This window comes from Leucoraja erinacea, chromosome 2, assembly GCF_028641065.1.
Source record: "Leucoraja erinacea ecotype New England chromosome 2, Leri_hhj_1, whole genome shotgun sequence".
Classification (NCBI taxonomy): Eukaryota; Metazoa; Chordata; class Chondrichthyes; order Rajiformes; family Rajidae; genus Leucoraja; species Leucoraja erinaceus.
The window spans coordinates 61,236,245-61,259,890 of record NC_073378.1 but is presented as its reverse complement, the minus strand read 5'-3'; the positions used below and the strand labels follow the sequence as shown (position 1 = coordinate 61,259,890).

Here is a 23,646-nt window from a genome sequence, read left to right as displayed (position 1 = left end):
AGGATTGCATGCTTTGTCAGATTAGAAAGCCTCCCGTGAGTAACATGAGGAGATGTTCAATTGAGGTTTTATTGTCTATCTTTGTCAACTTATAATGGAAGTTTTTGAAGAATTACAGTGAGTCTTTCCCTTTGGATCTCATTCATATATCATCACTTTTAACGTATTTCAAAAAGGAAATATGATACTTCAGTATTCCAGGGAGAGTGTTAAGAAACAAAATACATTGTGGAATCATGTGCATAAAATGTTTATTTTAAGAGATAAAGAAACTTAAAACCTTTTATGTTTTAATTCCCTTGATATCTATGCTAGTTGGAAATAATATTTTAAATTACACTGCAAGCAAAGTATTTTACAGACTACAGAGGGCATTTTTAAATTATGAAATAAGGCCAAATAGATTTAATATATTATTAATATAATAATAGTCAATACTAGTTTTGGTCTAGCTAATATATGTTCATAAAAAACCCACAAATGATTGAATAGATGAATGTGTCTAGCGACACATGTAAGCCAAGAGACTCAGTAGGTTTGGGAAGTAAATCATGTTCAACATTATTATCACACTGTCCATCTTCATGTAGCTGTGATTGATACACACCAGAGCTAAAAAGTTGCATTTTGCAGACCACCAAAGTAGAAAATATTTTTGAAAATTAAGGCAGTAAGAGAATGGCTAAGATCCATTGTTTGTAGGACAAAATAGAGTTGAAAACATTGGGAGAGAGACAAGAATGAAATGAGTTAAAGAAACAAATGCATACTCAGATTTAAACGGTAGCATTGGAAGGAGAAGGAATCACATATATGGCAATATTCTTGAATCAGAACTTAAATAAAAACAACAGGAATTAGCAAAAAAAAAGGCGTAAAATATATATCGGAAGCTTTGGACAAACATATGACAATCTTTCAGTTTGTGCTGCTGATTGCTTTAGTTCAGTTTTAAATTTTGTCCATGAAAATAGATAGCAAGAGAGGGCAAATTAGTTATTGTAAATACATGTCAGTGCTCTTGCCTATTTCATATATTTTAATTTAATTAATGTGAATTTACATAAATCTATCATTTTCCATTTCAATAACAACTGTTTTAACTTGCTTAAGTAACTCAAAGATTTACTTACTCAACTATTTCTAAATGTGACTAATCACCATTAATATTTAGAGACGGTGTGTATGTCCTATTGATATCAAAGATGGGAAAGGGCCAAGAGTACAACTTGAGGGCAGGTTGATGTTTTGCCTGAGGTTAAATGTTTAGACCTCTCCGTGTTGTGGGACAGTTATGGCAGCAAGATCTGCAGGACATTGGGAGCTCTGTGGACACAAATTGTCAAATGTAGGAATCGTGGCAACTATGAGATGTCGCCAGCTTGGCCTGGTAAGGTTTCAAAAACAGTTTAGTTTTCTCACTCTGGGTCAACTCTGTAGAAATGTCCCTAGTGATCTCGGAACTAACTACCCTTTTGAACAGAAAGTACACAGTTCAATCGGAAGCAATCTTTTATATGTATGAAAGCAAATTTAAATCTACTGTATATGTACAATATTTTTCAGATTATTGGAATCGGTGAAAGACCTGATCAGTCCCTCTGATGAGAATATATATTTGGATGTAGATGCCACGTTCAACCTGACTATCAGTGCAATGGACGTTGTGCGCTATGTTTACCCTCAAGGTTAGTTCTAGTTTTTGATTTCATACTCAATTTATAAGCAGTAATTTATAAATGTAATCTAAATAGAAATACAATTTTTCATTTTTGCTTTTATTTTCAAGACTCATTTTTATTTGTTACTTTTTTTCATTTCCATTTGTTGGAATTTATTGAATTCTGGCATCTGTTTCTTGGCATGAGAGCCAATTGACAAAGTCCTGGGGACAACTAAGTAGAGTTTGACCTTCACATATTTGCCATCACTTTCTGATGCACATTCCTGCCAGAGCCATGGACTAAACATCAGAAATAGGGATCCAGACCAATTGTTTCAAACTATCTCTGGGTTATATGAGCACTAGAAGTCATACTATTATTCTGACTGAGATTTACCAGCCCACTTCAGGCTTGAATCTCAGGTTTGATTTTGATTTGACAATGAACATAATATATTAGGAACTGAGGAGCTTACTTAAGAAGAAAATCAGGAGGGAAAAAATGATGATGGAGGTAACTCTGGCAGATAATATTAAGGGAAATGCAAAGAGCTTTTATAAGCACATTAAAGGAAAGAGGGTGATTAGAGAGAGAAGATTGGAGGGTCGCTAATATTGTGCCTCGATTCAAGAAGGGCTGAAACGAAATGTCTGGGAACTATAGACGAGTGAGCCTAACATCTGTGGTAGGCAAGTTACTGGGGAGTATTCTGTGGGATATGATATACATACACTTGGATAGACAGGGGTTGATTAGGGAGAGTCAGCATGGTTTTGTACTGGGAATATCGTTTTTCACCAATCTGATTGAATTTTTTGAAGATGTAACCAAATAGGTTGATGAGGGCACATCAAATGATAGAGGGCATAAGGTGAGAGGAGCAGTTGAAAAGAGATGTGTGAGACATATTATTTTATACAGAAGTCAGTGTCAGAAGTCAGTGCCTGGAATGTGCTGCTTGGGGTAGTGGTTGAGGCAGGTACAATAGTGACAGTTAAGAGACTTTTGGATAGGCACATGGCAAAGTGAATGGAGGGTTATGGATTATATGCAGGCAGATAAGGGTCGGCCTTAGTATTATGTTTGGCACAGACATTGTGGCCTGAAATGCCTATTCCTGTGCTGTGTTCTATGTTCTGAGTCACTAACCGGGGAGTGTAAATGGAGCTTCCCAGCACTATCTCTTTGAAAAGCAATGCTTCTAGACTTTTTCTAAAGGGGGGTGGTCACAGGGTTTTGTGTCATTTTATAAGAAGACTAACCATGCATCTGATCGGCTGCATTCTTCTGGCACTTTGGGCTCTTCAGAATCTGGATCTCTAGTGAATCGGAATAGCTTGTAAATAACTAAGTCAGAGTTGACCATTAAATAACTATTTTTATGGCCAAAGCCTGGTATCCATGGTTCTCATGCTATTCCTTCACTCTACAAGAGTTCACTCTTACTGGAGATCTTATCCACTTTTTTTATTTTTGTTTAATTTAGTTTAGTTTATTATTGTCACGTGTACCGAGGTACATTGAGCAGCTGTTTATTTGTGCTATCCAGTCAGCGAAAGGACTATATGTGATTCCAATCAACTGTCCTATGCGGATACAGGATAAGGGATATAACGTTTAGTGCAAGATAAAGGCCAGTAAAGTCCAATTAAAGATAGTTCAAAGGTCGCTAATGACATACATTAGATGTCAGATCAGGACGGCTATCTAGTTGGTGAGCTGACAGAGGCCTTGTAACAGCTGGGAAGAAACTGTCCCTGAATCTGGAGGTTTGCATTTTCTAAGTTCTGTACCAGTTTAGACTTTAGAGAAACTTTAGCCTGCTGAGTCCTCGCTGACCAGTGATCACCCCATTCACTAGCACTATCCTATACCCTAGGGACAATTTACAATTTTACATAAGCCAATTAATCTTCAATCCTGTGCATCTTTGAAATGTGAGAGGATACTGCAGCACCTGCTGTAAGGTAGCAATTCTACCACTCTGCCACTGATGTACCCCTCTTGCCTGTTGGGGGAGGGGAGAAGAGGGAGTGACTGGGTAAGACTGATCCTTGACTATGCTGGCGGACTTGTCGAGGCAACGTGAAGTGTTGATGGAATCAATGGATGGGAGATTTGTTCGCATGATGGTCTGGGCTACATCAACACACTCTGCAATTTCTTGTGGCCTTGGATTGAACGGTTCCCAAACCATTCTATGATGCTTACCGTTAACATGCTTTTTTATGGCGCATCTTTCTCATATCATCCTATCTCAAAAATGGAACTTTTTTACCCAGTACTTTTTTATCCAGCTACTTCTTTCCCCACTGGAGATGCCAACCATAAATGCAGAGTGGCTATTCCGTCCTCCATGCATTTGTCTCTGCTGTTTGATCATTTACCCTCCTTAATAGTTACCATTTCATGTGAGCACATTTAGCACAAAATATCATAGATATTGTTGACAGATAATCTGAAGAAGTCATTATGAATATGTTAGCAAAGTATTGTGCTGTTACTCAGTATGAATGTTTTATAATTATTATGTTACAAAGTATTGATGGAGACGCTGACAATGTCAGCAGATCAGTTAATATGGGTAAAGAGAAAGGCAGGATTATTGATTCTGATCAGTGTCCATTCAAGAGAACTCATTGGAAAATATATCTACCTTTTTTAAGATAAAATAATGGTATTATTAATGGATTGAATAATGGATTGAAATGTGGGGACCAATAACTGATGTTTCTCAAAAGATCCATCTGCTATAAGCTCTCCATGTTTAAGGAAGCCTTAGACTTGCCTGGATGCATCGCCAACCACAGTTTTGAGACATTTTTAGACTATCCACCATCACTGGACTCATGTTGACTCAGTAGCAGAGATTTTGTAATTTACAAGAATGTTAGAGGGAAATAAATTAGAAAAGTTGGGAATATTAATGTTACTTGATTTTAATGGGGGAGTGCTTATTGGTTTCGGGGATATAAGTGAGGTTTTCCTATGGCTGGGAACATTAATAATATGTTTGCCATCCTACGTAAATCCCAGTAAACAAATGAACTCCATGAGCACAGCTTTTAAATCATAAAGGATGAAAACAAAACAAGCTTTGAAGGACTTTGAAGGTTCAAAAGGACCCAGAATCTGGGTTGTATTCTTGCTTCAACAGCGTTTTGAACGGAATGGAACCCAAACCTCGTGAAACCGAAGGTGGCGAGTAGGTAGCCCAGAAGGCCAGCTGACGAGCTGGACCCCTCTCTGTCACCAAAGCCCAGGACTGATGTGATGAATGTTTAGCAGGCAGCATTCTTATTCTTCCATCTGCCTTATTTCATTTTCTGATTCTTTAAGTCCTATTGAAAATATAACAGTCACAATCAGTGCTCAATCTTTAAAATTCCAATGGTATAGTTAACATATGATTCTTTAATTTGAAAATAGCAAAGCAGACGATATAAGCAATGGTGAACAATATATGTGCTCTATTTTAATTAATAGTCATGAAACTGGATCTGAAATTGATGGATATTTTGTGGAATCGTGAAAGAATTAAGTCAATATTCATAAATACATTTAAGCTGGATCCCAAAGATGTTGAGCTGCTGATGAATATGTCCATTAATATATACCAGGTAAGATCTTAATGATATGATTGTATTCTATATTTGTTAATGAAATATGCATCTGATTCTGGGCTATGTTTGAAATTGGTGAGGGCTGTTTTTTTCATGTAGTGGCTGATAGTATTCAGAAGATCTTGGCAATTTACCCAACAAAATCAATATTAAAATTAATTCTCATTCCAAGCCTTTCCAAGCAGAAATCATTGTTGAATGTGTGCTCCGAATGTAAGGTGTGATTAAAATATTCCAAAAACATGTCTATTCAATATATTTTGATCAGAATGGGGATATTTAGGACTTCAAAGACTGCACAAGATTTGAAAATAATTAATGTGAGTAATAAATATGTTAATCATGCAAAGCTTATTGTAATCTGATTTTTCCTTTCCAGCAGTCCCTCCAATGTTTTTTCCAAAGCCTCTGTTTTCTTTTTTGTTCTTCTCCCACTATCGTTCCAAATTCCTTTGTCAATGCTACCATTTACTCCAATTAGATCCTTATTAATGTTTGACTTCATTGCCCGTCTGCCCTACTTTCTCCAATCTCCAATTCGGGACGTGTTGCAAAACCCTGATAGCCAGATAGTTTCTCTCTCTGGCTAGTATATTACAAAACAAAGTCCAGAGATGTTAATGAAGTCCTGTTGTTTTGTTCAGGCGCATCTCCATAAATAACCAAATATCAAACCCAATTTCAACCCACCTCAATCCCAATCCTATTTTGAAAGACGTAGTGGTAGAGTTGCCACCTTACAGCGCCAGAGACCTGGGTTTCATCATGGCCAAGGGTGTTGACTGTACACAGTTTGTACGTTCTCCCTGTGATTGTGTGGGTTTTCTCCGGTTTCAACCCACATTTTAAAAACATGCAGGTTTGTATGTTAATTAGCCTCTGTAAATTTTCCTTAGCGTGTAGGACAGAATTAGTGTATGAGTGATCGCTGGTCGGTGCAGACTCAGTGGGCTGAAGGGCCTGTTTCCACACTGTGTCTATCATCTAAATTACACTAAACTAAACTTAGTCAGGAATAATGCAAACATCTGAAAATCTCAAACCCAATTTCAACCCACCTGCAGCTCCACTCCTATTTTGAAGGGGATGGGTTGGGCAAATAACCCACATCCTGAAGCTGCATTTTCTGTTTAAATATTATAGTTCAGCTACGTAACTCATGCTTTGCTTGTTTGCTAGATTTAATCTAAGTTGGCCAGATTTCCTGGGCATTGGAATATTCAATAAGGGAAAACAGATTTTAAGAAACAGTTAGATAGGTGGACCAAAATGCAGGAGAAGCTCAGCCGGTGAGGCAGCATGTATGGAGCGAAGGAAATGGGTGACGTTTCGGGTCGAGACCCTTCTTCAGACTGATGTGAGGGTGGGGGGGTTAAGTGCGTTTAAAGTACTGCGTCGATTTCTCAAAAGGTCTTCATGTGCCCAAAATGTGTTACTTTGATGTGTCGGACTGGTCTCCTCTTACCTATCAATATTTATGATTGACTTTGCAGAAATCCTAAATGCGGAATTTAATAAATGAACAAAAAAACACAAATGTCATAATCCCTTATAAAATGCCTTTACAGAGTTTAAGAGATGACAAATCACACTGAAATATTCTCCCTTTTCTCTCTGCCCCTCTGTGGGATGGGCTGAATCACCAAACCCATACACCACTGAAAGAGTCCCTTTCAGTTCACCGTGTTAAATGCAAATTTTGATGTGTTTTTGTAGTAATATCACTTGCCTACATTAGACCTTTATCACTCTTTTTTAGGCTTTTCCAATGGCTTTCAGACATTGTAATTGTATCTGCATCTGCCATCTTTGGTAGTTCATTCCAGAAATTCACCTCTCTGTGTGCAATACTTACCCCTCAATACTTTTTCAAACTTCTTCCCTCTCATCTTAAACCCGTTCCCCTCGAGTTTGAGACTGGTGTTTAAAGAGTTGATTCTGATTCTATCCTATCTATGCCTCTCATAGTTTTATCAGTACACTTCTCAGCTTCCGATGTTCCATGGGAATAAACCCAGCCCATCTGATATCTCCTGATATCTCCTGTAACTACTGTTCTTAATTCCAGATAAAATCGGGTTAATTTCTTCTCAGTAGGGTGACGTCCAGAACTGCATACAATACTCAAACCAACGATCTGTAGAACTGCAACATGATGACCCAACTCTTTTGGTCGATGCGTCATATTAACAATTTAGTTATTGTTGGAAGCAACTGCAGATGCTGGTTTACCCTAATGATAGACACAAAATACTGGAGTGTAGTGGTCAGGAAAAGGCCAGATGCCAGGCAGGTTCAGAAGTCGTTTAATCAATCATGGCAGACACACAGAACACCCACGAGCAGCCCTCGGGGAAACCCCGTGGCCAGACAATCGTCCCTGTCCCTCAAGAGTTGAGGGGGATGACCCAAGGAGTGGCTTAATCCCCCCCGGGACCGCCACAGGAGTAACTCAGCGGAACAGGCAGCATCTCTGGAGTGAAAGAATGGGTGATGTTTCGAGCCAAGTGTCTGAAGAAGGGTCTTGACCCCAAAACATCACCCATTCCTTCTCTCCAGAGATGCTGCCTGTCCCACTGACTTACTCCAGCATTTTGTGTTTATCTTTAATTATTGTTGGACATCTTTGTCTCCCCTCATGGGCCATCTCTGGGATTGAGGTCTTGACCTCTTGTTTTTTTTAGTAATGATAATGAATGTTTTGCAGGTATAAGCTTACTGTTTCAGTTGATATTAATCCACCATTCAGTCCAAATCATTTTGAAGTCACAAACAAAGCAACTTTGGGGACAAATTTCCTGCAGACTCTTATAAGATGATGGTATTTTCAGGAACCATGTTTAATTTCCAAATGAAAAGTTTAATTGAAACTGAGCACACAAAAAATAACCTCATGTCTGAAGAATATATTCTATTGAACTAGCACTTAAAATGTTTAACCAAGAACCAGTTTATGCCAAAGCCATTACGAGTAGAACAAATTACCAACAAAATTGCAACTTTCCTGCTCAAAGTCTGTTAATTGTTTCTAATTTTAGTTTCCCGTCCTGCAAAATGTGAGAAATTTCCAATCATATGTGGACATCAAGGTGATCAAATTTTCAGGAATACCTCGCTATTTTTCACGGCTCGTCTCAAATATTCTGTTCGCTTCCATTGACAGGTTGAAAATCATGAAACAGGTAAGAAAAATACACAATACTGTAGTGCCACCTACTGGTGCCCACGGGTAATCGAACCCTGTGGTCAGTTGCTTCGGGCATGTGACTGTGGGAAGGGTTGTGGTGTTCGCGCGCTTTCTGGGCGACACCCATTCATTCGTCTCTAGCCACCTTTGTGGTTAGATTGTTGGCTACCGTTTTGTGCCGTTGTTTTTGCCGCTTTAGTAATAAAGCTCTTATGAAACCAACCCTCATCTCGATCCGCCAAAATAGTCTATTATTCAAAAATATCTTGGTTAATTCAGTATTGGCTTTACACAAATGTCCCAACCAAAGAAAAATTCTGTAACCTAATAAGTATAAAATGGACTGAAGTATTTTGGAAACCTTAACACAATCAAGGTCCAAATTAGAGATAAGGAACTGCAGATGCTAGTTTTACAGAAAATAATTGTCTGCTTGTCTTTAGCTAGAGAAGATTACAGAGGGATGTGTGCATTTCCAGTAACTTCTACAATTCTTTTCCCCCTCACCAATGCAACCCCTCATCCTGTCAACCCTCCAGTCTTGCACACTGATTTTGATGCTACCATGAAATACTATTGATTATCAAATGTAAATTAAGAATTAAAGTATGTTGATTGTTCTTGATAATTTTAAATTATGAAAGATGCATTCATTATGGACGCAGATTTATATAAAATGGTTTCCTAACTGTGGTTATCAAATTCCTTAAATGCAATAAGAATAAGGGGCAAGCCATATAGAACGGAGATGAGGAAACACTTTTTCACACAGTTGTGAGTCTGTGGAATTCTCTGCCTCAGAGGGTGGTGGAGGCCGATTCGCTGGATACTTTCAAGAGAGAGCTAGATAGGGCTCTTAAAGATAGCGTAGTCAGGGGATATGGGGAGAAGGCCGGAATGGGGTACTGATTGGGGATGATCAGCCATGACCACATTGAGTGGCGGTGCTGGCTCGAAGGGCTAAATAGCCTACTTGAAGCCTATTGTCTATTGTTTATTGCAATGTTTTTTTGTGAGACCAACATGTGCCAATATGCATATCATTCGTTGTTGTTGTTATCCACGGCAAATTGTTGTACTGTAAAATCAATTTTTATTTTTTAAACTTCAGTAATCCTTTTGCAATGTTAAACATCCCCCAAATCAGAAAATCTAAATACATTTTACAGGTGCTGGTAGAGCATCATATAAAAAAAACATTGCATTTATGTCATTGTTGCTTAAATTATTTGAAGGAGTGTAAACAATGTACTCATTCTCATGATGTATGCTATTTTGTTATCTGGGGTGAGCTGGAAAGCGGAGTGGGTGGTCTGGACAGGGAGTCCACTGTTTGTTAGGTCTTCCATTGTACATGTTCAAATGGTTATTGTATTATAGATATAGATAATATAGAGAGAGGGCAACATACGCAGGGAGATCGAGATAACTTTCAGCATTAGGCTAGTAAAATAGATTATTTTAACATCCCTGATTTTGATTGGCGTAGCTGTAGTCCCAAGGGACTATGCAAATTAAGTGGGTCCAGGAAAACATCAAACAATATGTCGATGGCCCAACTAGAGAGGGAACTACATTCAATTTTCTCTTAGGAAATGTGCACATGGTTGAAGTGTCATTGGGGGAGCACTTAGGGAACATTGATCATTATTATATTCATTTTTAAATAGTTGTGGAAAGAGAGAGAGGATTGGTCCTTAAGTTAAAATCCTAGGTTGGGGCAAGGCTAATTTTGGTAGCATTAGCTCGGAGCTTGCAAAAGTTGATTGGGAGATGCTGTTAGTAGCTAAAGGGGCTTTAAAAGTGAGATACAGAGGGTTGAGTGCAAACACATTCCTGCTAAAATGAAGCAGGACAAGCGATCCTTGATTGAGAGGGATATTGAAGCTCTGATCAAAAAAAAGTAGGCACATGTCATGTATAGGCAGTTCGGACCAAGTGAATATTTTGAGGAGTGTAAGTGTTGTAAGAGTATGTTTAAAAAAAAAAAAAAAAAAAATCAGTAGGGAAAATGAGGACATAAGATAACTTAGGAGAAAATGAGGAGATAATATAAGGTAATGGAAAATGACTGATCAAGTGTATCCTGGAACATTGTGGGAAGCATGGGAAGAAATTGCTGAGGCCCTTAAATTTTTGTTACTTCCTTAGCTACAGGTGAGATACTGGAAGACTGGAAAGTGGCTAATGTGTCTTTATTTAAGAAGGGTTGCAAGAACAGGCCAGGAAACCACATGCTGGTGAACCTAACATCAGTTTTGGGAAGGTACACAAAATTGCTGGAGAAACTCAGCGGGTGCAGCAGCATCTATGTAGTGAAGGAAATAGGCGACGTTTCGGGCCAAAACCCTTCTCCAGACGCATCAATTTTGGGAAAGTTACTGAAGGAGATTCTGACACAGGATCTATTTGCATTTGGAAAGCCAAAATCTGATTTGGGATAGTCAGCATGGCTTTGTGCATTGAAAACCATGTCTCACAAATTAAATTGGGTTTCTGAAAATGAGAGGATTTACCTTGAAAAGTTCAAGATAATTATTTATGGAATGAATTGGTTAGCTTCATTAATTTTAAATATTGGGTAGAATGGAGAAATTACAAAGATAAACTTAGTTGGAAAATGAAGAATATTCATAAGGCAAGCTCCACCAAGGATCAACACACAAGTAAAATGCAAAATCTATTTAGTTTTTTACCTAAAACATGCAGATAAATATTAAATATAACCTTCAAATTGATTTAACAAAAATGAAATTGTATTATTGAGGGGTAATGGGACACAGGCTGGTGAACCCAATGTCAGTTTTGGGAAGGTTACTGAAAGGGTTTCTGAGACAGGATCTATTTGTGTATGGAAAGGCAAGGACTCGTGTCTGTTTTGATACACCTTGTATTTTTTTTTAATCTTTTAAGATCTTTTATCATTTGGAAAACAATGGAGTAGTTGATTTCTTGGCGACCAAGTTTGATGAAATGTTGGCAGCATTAATAAGACCTTTGACATTCAACCAGGATTTAAACACAACTACTTCAATGCAACAGACTATTTACCTAATCAGAAACATCACTCGTCTCACCTTGCAGTTTAAAAACAATGCATCATCAGAAGAGTGAGTTATGAATTTTCTTATTTGTGTTTGGTATTTACATCTGTTGACAAGAAAGCGGTTTTTCTCCTTGTGTTTTGGAAGAATTGATTGATTTAGGAGACTGGGCATAAAAAATTCTACCTGAGCCAAATTAAAATTGAAATGTGTATCTGTTTTTCTAAAGACAGATCTCCTGCCACCTGCAGATGTTTTCAGATGACTCTGCAATTGTGGGCTGCATCAGTAAGGGGAGGGAAGCTAAATACAGAGATGTAATCAACAACTTTGTTGAGTGGCGTGGGCTGAATCACCTGCAGCTTAACACCGACAAGACTATTTAGTTGGTGGTGGACTTTAGGAGGAGAGGAGCACATCTGTCCTCTGTCTCCATCAATGGTGTGGATATGCAGTTTACCAGGGAGTACAAATACCTTGGAATGTACCTGGACAGTAAATTGGACTGGACAATGAACGTTGAGGCCCTGTGCAAGAAGGGACAGAGCCGGCTGTACTTTTTGAGAAGGCTCCGCTCCTTCAATGTCTGATGCTGCAGATGTTCTACCATTGGTGGTAGCCAGTGCCATCTTCTTCACTGTCATGTGCTGAGGCAGCAGGGCGAAGGGTGTGGACGCCAATAGGATCAACAAACTCATTAGGAAGGCTGGCTCCATCCTGGGGGCAGAGTTGGATTCATGGGAGATGGTCTTGGAGGAAAAGATGCTCCTCAAACTGCAGAGCATCCTGGACAATACAGTTCACCCCTTCCATGACACACTGGTCAACCTGAGGAGTACCTTCAGCAACAGACTGGTTCCACCAAGATGCAGGACAGAATGCCACAGGAGATCCTTCCCTGTGGTATCAAACTTTACAACTCCTCCCCTTCTGTCATGGGGTAGACTGAGACTGAGATTGACTACCCTCACGTCCCCTAAGCCTTTCCACTTGTCACTTTAATTTCATGTTTCATGTATTTTTTTTTTTTTTTAATTTTTGGGAGGTCAATTTCCCTCTTGAGATAAAGTTTTATCGTATCATATCACATCGTTATTGAAATTAGGGAATATGTACGGTGCAAAGATGTCAGGGAACAAGCTTGTCAATTGCTGGGATTGGAGCTTTGACCTTTGAATCTCCTGATTATAATTTTCCATTTTTGTAGTGCAATATGGTATTGATGCCTTTTGCGGTGTTAATATATTTTCCCTGTGGATTACCAACATCCATCTTCTGCCTAAACTGTGTCATCAACGTTAGAAGTGTTATCTATGCAGGACATTGCTGGGCAACTGGAAGCAGCTGGTTGCTTAGCAGCATTTTTAAGGGCTGGAAGCAGTCTGCAGAATCACACAGATAATTAACTAGCAAATATAAAGAAAATAGATACAGGATTGCAAAACAAGACAGAATAAAAAGAGAAAATATTCCTGTAGAATATTGTATGTAACAAGAAAGTACCATTTGACCTTCTTCCCAGAGATGGCGAGTAAACCACCAGCGATACATCCACAACCATTCAATGCTCTGAAGGAATTTGGCAGTGAATTTATTAGCTCCAAAGTTTATTTGTTATTTCTTTCAACTTGGCATCAGCCCACGTCTAACATTGGTTTGCTGCAAGAGACCATTAATTATTTCCCCTTTAGCAGTACAGGAGGCATTGGGTTTGAAAATATATAATGGCTGCTTTCTGGCATTAAGGCAAGGGTGTCTGTCCAGCACTAATGATATTGGCAATTTTTTTAACCGCTTAATATAAAATGAGGCAAGCATCCATCCTACAGTTTAGGGGAAATTTGGAGAACTAACACAAGTGTTACAAGAAAGAAACAATGGTGGATTTATTAGCTCACTGATCAGTAAACACCTTTCTGATGCTTTGTAAAATGTTGATAAAGTATAATTTATCAACATAATTTATTATAATTTTTGGTAATTTAGAAATATTTGTTATTTGGTCCTAACAACTGATAGAGATGGGAAGGATGAATCCTAATAGAAACAGAGGACACTATGTGAACTTCAATACATTGTAGAAGATCTTTTCACAAAGCTTTTTTATTGATGCAAGGTGCAGCATCAGCTAAACTGTTACAGTACATCCAAATCAGTTTTGTAACTACCACATGAGAATAACTTTGTTGTATTTATATTTGCAGGTTACAAAAGTACCAAGACAATCTGGAGTCTATGCCACAGTGGCCTTGGATCAAGAAAAGGCTCATATTAGACAAATTATTCAGAGACCATTATATTGAACAGATCAACTTTGAGAAAGGTAGGATGATTGGTGTTATTCTGAGACGGGTAGCTTTTACAAATAGGTCTAGCTTTGTAATTAGATTTAGATGAATTGATTATCATGTACACCAGGATACAATGACATTCCTAGTTTAGAGAGAAGGGAGAGGGAGGGGGAGGGAGGGAGAGAGGATGAGGGGGAGGGAGAGAGAGAGAAGGGAGGCAGAGAGGGAGAGAGAGGGGAGAGAGAAGGGGGAGACGGGAGTGTGGGGGTCCTTTTCCCACGCAAGCCATAGGTGACTGGGCAATCTGAACCCAAGCACCAAGTTGAAAGCGGCCGAAGGTGCGCATCCCTCGGGACAGCCCCCTCTCTCTCCCATGGCCACCCTCCACGGGTTGTGGGTCGGGTGGAGCGGAGATGTGGGACAATGTTCATCCCCTCACACTGACGTGATGGATGCGGGGGTCTGGACCAATCACTGTCAGGTCCCGCCTCCCGACAACGTCATGTCCGTTATTGGACTTTTCTGTTGAGCAGCAGTCGGTCCTTTGCCGTGTAGATGGCGCCGCCTTTCGGGTAGAGGGCATTTCGACAGAGCGGCCGTTCAGTAAGTTTGCTTTTAGGTGACGCAGCTTTTCGGTTTGCTGGCTTTTAGGCGTCCCGCCCTTACGGTTAGTTTGCATTTAAGCGTCCCGCCCTTTCAGTTAGTTTGCATTTAGGCATCCCATCCTTTCAGTTAGTAGGAGTTTTGTCTTCCTACTCTTTCAGTTTATTGGCATTTCGGCCTCATTTTCATTCGGTTCTTTGGCTTCAACTTCTTTGCTTTGGCTTCTCGTCCGTCAGTGCCACATCCGGGTACCATTGATCCAGCTGACAACAATGGTATCCTCAGTGAACTTGAAGATCAATTTGGTTTGTACTTGACCACAGAGTCATAGGTGTACAGGGAGCAGTGCATGAGCATACAACCCTAAGGAGCATTGGTATTGAGGTATAGATGAAAGGCTATGATCAGTTCTATCCAGTTAAAGCCCACCAGTCAGAATGTCCAGATGACAGTTGCAAATGGAGGCCCCAAGGCAAGGTCCAGAGGTTTAGGAATGAGTTTGTTGAAGGTTGAGCTCTAACTAATGAACAGTGTCCTGACATGAATGTTCTTTTTATTCAGAGCCAGAGCTGAATATAGAGCTGAGTAAGATGGCATCCTCCTGAGATTCATCTTTCCTGTATGCAAATTGAAAGGGACTGGATTGTTTGGAAGAGTGATGCTGATGTGGCTCATTATTAACCCATCAAAACACTTCTTTGTGATTGACAGTAGAGCTACCGGGCGATAGTCATTGGGGCAGGTTTTATTTTATTTTTCTTGTGGTCTGGAATGATTAAAGTTTTTTTGAAGCAAATGGGGACAAAAGACTTGAAGTGAGAGATGAAAGATATTGGAAAAGACTATGGCCATTTGATTGGCACACAATTTCAGAAACCATCCAGGCCGGCTGCCTTCGAGAGTGTACCTTTGTTAAAGCACATCTCTCAGTGGAATTCTTTGCTGCACAAGGCTGTGGTGCCCTAGTCAATGGATATTTTTAAGGCAGAGGTAGATAGATTCTTGATTAGTGTGGGTGCCAGGGGTTATGGGGAGAAGGCTGGAGAATAAGGTGAGGAAGGAGAGACAACTCAGCCATTATTGAATGGCAGAGTAGACCTCATTGGCCGAATGGCCTAATTCTACTCCCATCACTTATCACCTTATGTCTTTTGCCACCCAGATGTATGAGATGGAGTCAGTGGGGAATGGTGGGTGGGAGTGGGAGTGGGAGGTGCAGAATGCTTGCCTGTTTTACACGGGCTTAAAAAGAATTGAGCTCATCCGGCAGACATGCGTGTTGCCAGAGCTTGTCCCTGGTTTCAGCTTGTAGGGCAATTCATCCAGTCACACACTGCGGCTTAGCAGTTTGTCAAAACAATCGGAGAATTGATGTTTCCAAACGCTTCTCATATTGAGTCGATTGAATAATATTCCATTAAAAACTCATCAAACTGTGAAAATATGAATAAAAGTTAAGAAATTAGAAAAATATAAGGCATATGAACATTTAAAACAGTCAAATAAATAATTAAAACAATCCCTAAATAGTAGGTTACTTTAACTCCTTGTAGCCATTACTACTTGCAAACAATTGCAGCACGTTGTTCGCCCCTGAACCTACTGTTGCAAGTAGTGACTGTGGCTTCAATTCCGTGTTTGTTACGAGACCCTGCCGACCAATGGAACAGATTTGGCAAAATGTTGGCGAGCATCTGTTTCTGCGTTAGCACGTCCATCTCGAGAATTCCTAATGTTGCTGGTATTTATACTGTGGAATTTCCCTGGAAAATCTAACCTATTGTTATGTAAAATTGCTGCATGCAAGAGTGGTCTAGTGAGCATCAAAATATATGAACATTGAAAACCTTGTGTTGATTTTTTTTTTAACCATTCCAGTTGGCTGACAAGCCTTTTGTCATCCTTGGCAACAGCAGTGTCAAAGGAAATCCAGAAGGTGGCAGTATGTCAGTGGTGTTTCAGATGGGGTGCAACAAAGGCATAAAAATATATCGGTGATCAAATTTTATTTTGTGGAACACAGCCCCATAATAACATTATTGAATTTCAGATTTTAATGAGCTTCTAATAATGAACTCAAAGCATGATTCAGGTATTGGAATTGAAGAAGAAATTTATCCACTGACACACGTGAACTAAATTTTGTATGATGGTAGCAAACGGGTATTGTGCTCTGCATCCCGAATCCAGTTCTTGATGAACGTTTGTATTGCCTCTGTTGCTGATTATTTCCCTTCTCTTTGCGGCACATCCCAATAAAAAAAACATAAAAAATTTGTTGGATAAACCTAGGCTTTTCATAAGTCCTTGGAGTAGAAGTAGGCAATTCAGCCCATTGAGTCAACTCCACCATTCAATTATGACTGATCTATCTTTCCCTCTTAACCCCATTCTCCGGCCTTCTTCCCACAACTCTTGACACCCTTACCAATCAAGTAACTGTCAATTTCTGCTTGAAAAATACTAAATGACTTGGCCTCCACAGCCCTCTGTGGCAATAAATTCCAAAGATTCATCACGCTCTGACTAAAGAAATGTGTCCTCATCTTCTTTCTAAAGGTATGTCCTTTTATTCTGAGGCTATGCCCTCTGGTTCCAGACTCTCATACTGGAAACATCCTCTCCACATCCACTGTATCCACTATTTGGTCATTTCAATGAGGTTTCTCCTCATCCTTCTGAACTCCAGACAGTACAGGACCAGTGCTGTCAAACGCTCATTATATGTTAACACAAGTCACCCCTAGAATTATTCTCATATCTCCTCTGGAGCCTCTCCAATGCTAGCACATTCTTCCTCAAACAAGGGACCTGAAACTGCTCGCAATATTCCAAATGCTATCTGACCATTGCCTCATAAAGCATCAACATTACATCCCAGTTGTTATATTTTAGTCCTCTCGAAATAAATTAAAGGGTTTTGGGCAGTGTTGTAGACACAAAAAAAACATAGTCAATTCCTCTGCCATTTCTTTATAGCCCATTATCACTTCTCAAGTGTCATTTTCCTCTTCTAGAACCAGTAAAAATCTAGCTCAGTCTGATTAAAATCCTCCTGGCTGTGTGGCTAGGTTGCATGAATTAGGATGCTTAATCCAGCGTCTAGAGGCCTGCAGGACAAAGGTGAATAGGGAAATAATTATCACTGCTACGCAGAAAGAAGGTTGACTTGAAAAAGTGTAATACTAGGTTAATAGGAATGTGAACTAGATTCCCAGTATGAATTGTGTCATTGAAAGGGACATGGGGAAGCTTTATTCGCCGTTAAAAATTATGTAGTTGACCTGAGTATTTGATATTGGGTACACATCACTTGCTATACTTGTAATTTCTTACTTTGATAAACATTCTTAATGTAAGCTTAAACTAAAATGCATCACAAAAAAGCCCTGACTGTCCTGTTCCAGCAGAACATCCAGAGCATATTCAAATATTTACAAATATATCTACAGATAGAGCTGCTGCCTCACAACGTCAGAGACCCAAGTTCGATCCTGACCTCGGATGCTCTCTTTATAGACACTAGACAATAGATGCAGGAAACATAGAAAATAGGTGCAGGAGTAGGCGATTCGGCCCTTCGAGCCTGCACTGCCATTCAATATGATCATGGCTGATCATCCAACTCAGTATCCTGTTCCTGCCTTCTCTCCATACCCCTTGATCCCTTTAGCCACAAGGGCCACATCTAACTCCCTCTTAAATATAGCCAATGAACTGGCCTCAACTACCTTCTGCGGCAGAGAATTCCAGAGATTCACCACTCTCTGTGTGAAAAAAGTTTTCCTCATCTCGGTCCTAAAAGATTTCCCCCTTATCCTTAAACTATGACCCCTTGTTCTGGACTTCCCCAACATCGGGAACAATCTTCCTGCATCTAGCCTGTCCAACCCCTTAAGAATTTTGTAAGTTTCTATAAGATCCCCCCCTCAATCTTCTAAATTCTAGCGAGTACAAACCGAGTCTATCCAGTCTTGCTTCATATGAAAGTCCTGGCATCCCAGGAATCAGTCTGGTGAACCTTCTCTGTACTCCCTCTATGGCAAGAATGTCTTTCCTCAGATTAGGAGACCAAAACTGTACGCAATACTCTAGGTGTGGTCTCACCAAGACCCTGTACAACTGCAGTAGTACTTCCCTGCTCCTATACTCAAATCCTTTTGCTATGAATAGGCCATTCGGCCCTAAGCAGCGAAACAGTAACTGAGGCCATAATAGAAAGATTAACAGATAATATGGTATAAAATTGTAGATGATCAGTAGAAATATTAGGAGGAATTGGATTTTTTTTTTTTGTTGGTGGAGATCTGAAACCCTGGTGCTTAAATGTTGGTGAACATTGTTCAGTCATGAACAGAATGGGCTGGGAAGTTGCCTTCTGTGTCACAAATGTATTTGATCTTTAAATTCTGTTGAGTAGTTCCTGGATTTCGGACAATGGTATTTGAATCAGACTGACTATCCTGTCAGAAAATAAAGGGGAGTGCAGTACTGTTCCTTTGGGATGCAGCAGGTTATGAATACAGTTACCATTTTGTGAACATAGCTGATTACCTATGTTATAGTAGGATCATGGCTTCTTGGCCTTTTGGCTAAGATCAAGTGTAATACACTTCCACTTATATTTTTCATTTCCTTGTAGATATTTTTCTTCTAATGAAGAAAGTGTACTTCAGCGTGGGTGTGAATGATGTGAGCCGGATTATTATGGATGCCGATACACTAATATCAGAAATGAAATCGGTAAATCAATGAAACTCCTGTTAAAACGCTAAAAATATAATGTTTTGGATTGTATTTCTAGCTTCTTACTTTGGATAAATGATGATAGAGTGATTTGTAATTTTTGGCATCTGTGTTTGAGATAAGGACCATTCATTTTTCACGTATTCAATTACAATTTTAAGCACTCCTGCAGGCATAGGACAGCAGCACTTAATGAATATTTGACAAAACTCTTAAGAATTGAGCTGTCATGGTAGGTTTGCCATTCAGTCAGTTGAATCTGTAACTAGTCTACACTCAGGTCACCAAATTTCAAAATGTCCCCTCTCACTTTATATCTATGCCCTCTAGTTTTAGACTCTTCTATCCTGAGTAAAGACTGTGAACATTTACGTTATTTATTCCCCTCGTGATTTTGTATACCTTTAATAAGCCTTCATCTTAACCTCTGACTGTCCACGGATGGGAAGGGAATGGAGGGTTATGGTCTGAGTGCAGGTATATGGGACTAGGGGAGATTATGTGTTCGGCACGGACTAGAAGGGTCGAGATGGCCTGTTTCCGTGCTGTAATTGTTATATGAAAAAAGCACCAGGTTATAGTCTCTCATTTCAACTCAAGCACTCCAGTCCTGATAACATCCTTGTAAATATTTTCTGCATCCTTTCCAGTTTAATGACATTGATTTTATAGGATGTCAATCACTATTACACACAATGCACCCTGCAAACTAATGGCACCATATTCATACCATGCCCGACCATGGGAGTTGCCAGACTACATAATGCTGAACCAAGGAGTTTCAACCCAGATTATTTTTCTTTTCTTCTATTATGTACCTGTAATGTTTTGAAGTTAATTCAGTAGTTTTGTTGGATCTATATTTATTGCTTAAAAATATTTGCATGCATTGATATGCCAGTTTGTGAATGAATTAGACAGAATCTTGATCAGTTGGACAGGTGGGCGAGAAATGGTTCATGGAATTTAATACAGACAAATGTGAGGTGTTGTATTTTGGGAGTACTAACATGGGCCGAACCTACACAGTAAATGATAGGGCTTTGGGGAATGTTTTAGAGCACGGGAATCTAGGAGTACAGGTACATAGTTTGTTGAAAGTGGCATCTCAGGTAGATAGGGTGGTCAAGAAGGCTATTGGCACATTGGCTTTCATCGGTCAGAGAATTGAGTATAGAAGTTGGGAGGTCATGTTGTAGTTGTATAAGATATTGATGAGGCTGCATTTAGTTTTGGCCACCATGTTACAGGAAAGATGCTGTCAAGCTGGAAAGGTTGTAGAGAAAATTTACGAGGATGTTGCCAGGACTTGAGGGCCTGAGCACCAGAGAGGTTTAGCAGGCTTGGACACTATCCTTGGAGCACAGAAGGATGAAGGGTGATCTTAGAGAAGTGTACAAAATCATGAGACTCACAGCGTCTCTTGCCCAGAGTAGGAGAATGAAAAACCAGAGAACATAGGTTTAAGGTGAGGCAGAAAGATTTAATCGGAAACCAAGGGGTAACCTTTTTACGCAATGGGTGGTCTATGTATGGAACAAACTGCCAGAGGAGGTAGTTGAGGCAAGTACTATCGCAATGTTTAAGAAAAATTTAGACAAGGTACATGTATAGGAACCAGTTAGAGGGATATGGACAAATTGCAGGCAGGTGGAACTAGTGTAGATGGGACATAGAAACATAGAAAATAGGTGCAGGAGTAGGCCATTCGGCCCTTCGAGCCTGCACCGCCATTCGATATGATCATGGCTGATCATCCAACTCGGTATCCCATCCCTGCCTTCGCTCCATACCCCCTGATCCCTTTAGCCACAAGGGCCACATCTAACTCCCTCTTATATATATAGCCAATTAACTGGCCTCAACTATCTTCTGTGGCAGAGAATTCCACAGATTCACCACTCTCTGTGTAAAAGATGATTTTCTCATCTCGGTCCTAAAAGACTTCCCTCTTATCCTTAAACTGTGACCCCTACTTCTGGACTTCCCCAACATCGGGAATAATCTTCCTGCGTCTAGCCAGTCCAACCCCTTAAGAATGGCCCGTGTGAATGACTATGAATTAATAATAGCAGGGCACAGAAAATAGAGGGCTGAATAATTTTGGAGAGATTATAAGGAGGAGGTTCAGAACAGTAGAAGTTCCAAGGGTAGATGAAATAAGATAGACACAAAATACTGGAATAACTCAGCAGGACTGGCAGCATCTTTTTGTGGAAGGAATGGGTGATGTTTTGGGTTGAGACCCTTCTTCAGACTATGGTTGGCTTTTAATTCGAAAAATATTGTAAAGCATATGAGAGCAGGCAATTGCATGAACACACACAGGGAGACACACCATCAGCATGCATGGAAAATCGTCAATGTCTTCAGTAGATGCTGTAAATATCAGTGCTGCACAGTGAACGTTCAAGCTGAATTCTGAATTGCTGAGGGAGAATGTGGGGGAAAAAGAGCAGCAAGCCTATTTTACCTTGAATAGTAAATAACAAGCATGTGGTGGGTCAGAAGATGTGGTAGGAATAGAAAGGATACAGAGGAGATTCATTGGGATGCTGCCTGGAGTGGAGGATTGTCGATACAAGGAAAGACTGAGTCAATGGGGTTTATTCTCTCTGCAACATATGAGGCTGAGGGAGGTTGCCCTTATACAGGTTTATAAAATGATGGGGGCCATAGATTAGATAGATGGTTAGAATATTTTCTTTCCCTGAGCAGGCACATATAGATCTTGGGGGCATTGGGTGTTTGAACCGTTCAATTGATGCCCCTCAATTAGTGTGTCAGAAATGCTTTTAACCTTGATGAAGTTGTGAGAAATAATTTTATTGATATAGTATGTTAAGTAGTTCCTCGAAATATCTGTGTTTCTGTCTTGTATTCTTTGTAGAACCGGACCAAAAATGTAACCATCACATGCAGTGAAATTGTCTTGAAGATGAAAGATGTTCTCAATCTTCCAGAGAAGTTATTTTTAAACAATACCTTAACGTCTCTTGCCTGTGAGCAGGATCTGCTCGGTTTCCCCTGGAGAACAAATAACTTCCTTAAGGCTCAGAACATATGGCTTGATGCAGTAAGTTGTCATTTATGCAGACAATATTGAAAATAAGCAATTTATTATATGAGTTGTTTGTAATTTCAATTGTGTGTACAACCAATTCATTTTTGAACAGAGCATTCAAAAACACGAATTATATCTATTGGCCTATACAGCAACATCTGATCATAGAATGATCCCACCTTGGCCCAGCTTGTCCCATTTGGGCCACCATATCAATTTGTCTTCCCATTTGTACTTGAGTTTGTCTCAATTGTATTTAAACATTTTTTCATGTGATCTGATTGGATAAGTATGTAAAGCAAAACTTTTCACTGTACCTCGGTATATATGACAATAATACATCTAAATCTAAACCCAATACCACTAGCCTGCATGAAGCTAGTTTCTATCCACGCCTTTTCTATTCAAGTAGATTCAAGATTCAAGATTCAATTTAATTGTCATTTGGACCCCTTGAGGTCCAAACGAAATGCTGTTTCTGCAGCCATACATTACAAACAAATAAACTCAAGACACAACATAATTTACATAAACATCCATCACATCGCAGTGTCAAGAGTCAAAGTCAAAGCCCCCGGCTGGCGATGGCGATTGTCCCGCGGCCATTAAAGCCACACCGGGTGGTGCGAGGTCGCACACCGGGTCTTGGTGTTAAAGCCCCTGGCGTGCGCTCGCAGAGTCCCGCGGCCATTCCAAGCCGCGCGGGGCGGTGATGTCAGGCCCCGCTCCAGGAGCTCTTCGTCCCCGCAACACGGGTGGGAGAAGTCGCCGTTGCGAGAGCCCTGAAAAGCGGTCTCCCTCCAGGGACCCGCGGGCTCCCGGTGCCGCCGTCCGCCAGACCCGCAGTTGCAGCCTCCGAATCTCCGGAGGTCGGGCCGCAGTAGCGCTCCACCACCGCTCCACCCGCTCTGGACTCGGCCAGCTCCGCAACGGTGAGGTGAGGTAGTCGGCACCAGAGCCCCCGGTGTTCCTGTTGGAGGCCGCTCCTCATTGCAGCCCCAACGACAACGGAGACCCGACAAGAAAAGGTAGTAATCAATTTTGTAGTTTCACTCTTAATAATTTGCTGTACCTTCTTCCTTTCAAAGTGGATAACCTCACATTTTACCACAATATTTGTGCAAACCTCTTCCAGATTCACCAATCCATGGCCCATCCAAGCTATTTCATGGATTGGACCATTTCATCCATGGCACATCCAAGCTTCTCCACAGTTGCTAATCTACCTATATTTGTACAATCAACAAATGTATCTCGAAGAAGATGGCCACAAAGCGCTGGAGTAACTCTGGGCATGCAGCATCTCTAGAGAAAAAGGATGTGTAACATTTCGGGTCAGAACCCTTCTTCAGACTCTTCCGTTCGTTCCGACCCAAAATGTCACCCCCATCCTTTTTCTCCAGAGATGCTGCCTGACCCACTGA

At 40.2% G+C, this 23,646-nt stretch overlaps 1 protein-coding gene across 2 annotated transcripts in view; it reads left to right on the top strand.

Annotated features, from left to right (window-relative positions):
* LOC129710522 (ATP-binding cassette sub-family A member 13-like) overlaps positions 1–23,646 on the top strand; it is a 231,706-nt gene that overhangs the window by 34,312 nt on the left and 173,748 nt on the right. For both annotated transcript variants that reach the window (XM_055657542.1, XM_055657554.1), the window contains exons 7-13: positions 1,567–1,688; positions 5,151–5,284; positions 8,326–8,469; positions 11,388–11,584; positions 13,723–13,841; positions 19,055–19,155; positions 22,049–22,234. In XM_055657542.1, the coding sequence (XP_055513517.1) occupies positions 1,567–1,688; positions 5,151–5,284; positions 8,326–8,469; positions 11,388–11,584; positions 13,723–13,841; positions 19,055–19,155; positions 22,049–22,234 (1,003 nt within the window). The remainder of the gene's footprint in view (positions 1–1,566; positions 1,689–5,150; positions 5,285–8,325; positions 8,470–11,387; positions 11,585–13,722; positions 13,842–19,054; positions 19,156–22,048; positions 22,235–23,646) is intronic.